Below are 2,500 nucleotides of genomic sequence, written 5' to 3'. Positions count from 1 at the left end.
ACCGCATCATATCTTTAGCCATATCTTTTGATTTGGCATTTGCGAAACGCTGCCCAATAAAATTTCTCACACCGCCGTTATCTTTCTCTTCTCTTTTTTCTCCTCTTATCTCTCTCTATCTTACGTCACACTGACGATAGTAATAAAATAATATAATTAATAATCAATAATCGCATATAATATATATAAAATGGATGACGATAGTAGTTACTGAACAAACATTATGTAGTTTATAGATACATATATATATAGTATGCATACGTAATTATACGTTTCGCTCCTCCTATTTACCTCACTCTACAGACCTCGCCCCTGCACTTCTCCTCAATTCCTTGTCCCCTTTTTTCTCCCCTTAGCTCTCGCGCATCACTGGCTACCATTATCTTAGTAAACAAATAGCGTTCTAGCATCGAATTTACAGTCACTTAACGCCACTTAATTATTTAGAATCAACGCATTACGTGTCGCCTCGTTTTTTCATTTTTCTTCTTTTGTCGTCCTCGAGACTTTATAAATCGTTCATGCCTAAGGACGAGTTCCCTCTAGTCGCGTTTATCGGCATTTAGCGATCGGTCAACACACAATTATGAATTCTTCATTTCCCTAAGAGATAAGTTATCAGCAAAGTTATACAATTTCTCTACAAAAATCGAAGTTTGCGCACGCCTAAATTCTTTGTCTTATTTCTTTACAATAAAATACATCGATACGGAATCTATACGCACGCACATCCACACGCATGCATTATGCTTGTACAAGGCAGTCGACGCACGTGATTCGCTACTCTCTTACATCTCTCTCGTATACCCTATATATAATCGTTATATATATATATTTTTTTGTCTCTCTTTCTCTCTTACATGCACATGCACACATACACGCGCTCGCTCGCACGCTCTTTAAGCTTCTCTACGCTCGATAAAAATTCCACCTCGCCTCGACACACTCAAATCTGAAAGTCGGGGACGGAGCCGCGCTCGCACTCGGCACGCATTAATCCATGCTCGCCGCAATTTTTGCCAGCGTGGCCCCGTGGACGCAAGAACGTCGACAGTGCCGTTCGTCCTCGCGTGCTTCAGTCTAAAGAGACGCCTGCTTCCTCGCGAACTGTCGTCGCGCATCTTCCACGCCTCGTTCCGATGGATGGACCGCGCGGATCTCCCTCAGCCTATCCTAACTTCGGGTCCCGAATGTCGTTTAGTTAATACTTCCCGGATCTGCAATTCTCCGTTCCATTCCGAGCTACCGGTCCCACAAGGTCTGTTTAGATCTAGACACTAGAAAGAAAAGAGAAACCGAGTGTTACCCAGAATCAGCACATATCAAACGAGGAATCAATGATTTTTTTTGGATGGCATTGAGCGAATCCAGTCCACCGAAACGAGGTAACCTTTCGCTCGATCCCGCTCGAGGACCCTCATGAGATAAATCGTACTCCTCGAAACTTTATAGATCTCAATTTACGGGCTAAGATCGAGCTCCTAATCACTTATTCTTACACTAACTGAAGGCATCTGTACATTATGCGGCGCGTGTTCCTTAGATATACACTATGTACACAAAGAAGGATATCCAGCAAACTGGTTTTGTCTGCGCGAGAATCGTGAATCCGCAATGGACATATGTGGCGTCACGATACTCGGAGAGTGTGATAGGAGGAAATTCCTCTCGTCGCGTGAGCATCGCTCCGATAGTTCGATACATTCAAAAGGATTGCTTACGCACGATCGTCTCGTCGAGCCTACTACTATCTGTTCAGATTGATCAGAAACAACTCTGTCCGAGAATATGGACAACATATTTGTGCGTCGAATCGAGTTCAGTCTCTTATCTATCTTTCTCACGTCCTCTAAATTCGATATACATATAGTACTTTCCGCGTGCGCTTGATTTGGAAAGTCGTGGATCTTCGTGATCATCAATCTTCTTGATTCCAACCTTATCACTAATCATGATTTACAGTTTGCTTGCATATATAGAATTCCTAATTCAGCCTAGTTCGCAGGGACATGAATAATATAGAGCACCGTGTATCACATTGCCCTAAAGTTCCAGTTAGAGTTATCAAGTAAATGAACAGCACACTATTCCCATTCCTCTTTTCCTGGCTATCACATAGGAGTTTTAATATTTCATCTAGTCTTAAGTCCCTAATACTTGAACCGTTGTTGAGAAGAGGAACGATAGCACCCGTCATCTTGGTCATCGCTTTGTGGTCCTAACGTCTCAACTAGCTTTTCTGGGATCCCAATTTCAAATGACATCGAGAGAACGGGCGGTACAGAATAGGTAAAGAATATCCCGGCTTCTTTACCGGCTACTTTGGTCCTAATCCGGCCGTTGTCAACCGTTTTTTACTGGTTTCTCCTTGGTCCTAATCCAGCCGTACAATGCAGTATGGAAAATACACGCGGTATCCTGTTCAGTATCGGCTACACCGCTCGCTCGCTCGTGTCCATGTCTCCTACGGTTGCCTGCCGCCACCGGCGGCAGTGCCGTG

The 2,500-nt window shown here is 43.6% G+C and overlaps 1 protein-coding gene across 1 annotated transcript in view; it reads right to left on the bottom strand.

Annotated features, from left to right (window-relative positions):
• Positions 1-2,500, bottom strand: part of LOC108689671 (zinc finger protein 608-like) — a 246,952-nt gene that overhangs the window by 1,649 nt on the left and 242,803 nt on the right. The window contains exon 6 of the mRNA XM_018196537.1: positions 1-1,277. This exon is cut by the window's left edge and continues 1,649 nt beyond it. Within this exon, the coding sequence (XP_018052026.1) occupies positions 1,243-1,277 (35 nt within the window). The 3' untranslated portion in view covers positions 1-1,242. The remainder of the gene's footprint in view (positions 1,278-2,500) is intronic.

Source organism: Atta colombica, unplaced genomic scaffold (assembly GCF_001594045.1).
Source record: "Atta colombica isolate Treedump-2 unplaced genomic scaffold, Acol1.0 scaffold274, whole genome shotgun sequence".
Lineage (NCBI taxonomy): Eukaryota > Metazoa > Arthropoda > Insecta > Hymenoptera > Formicidae > Atta > Atta colombica.
Note: the sequence above shows the minus strand (reverse complement) of the source record. Positions and strands in the feature narration are given on the sequence as shown.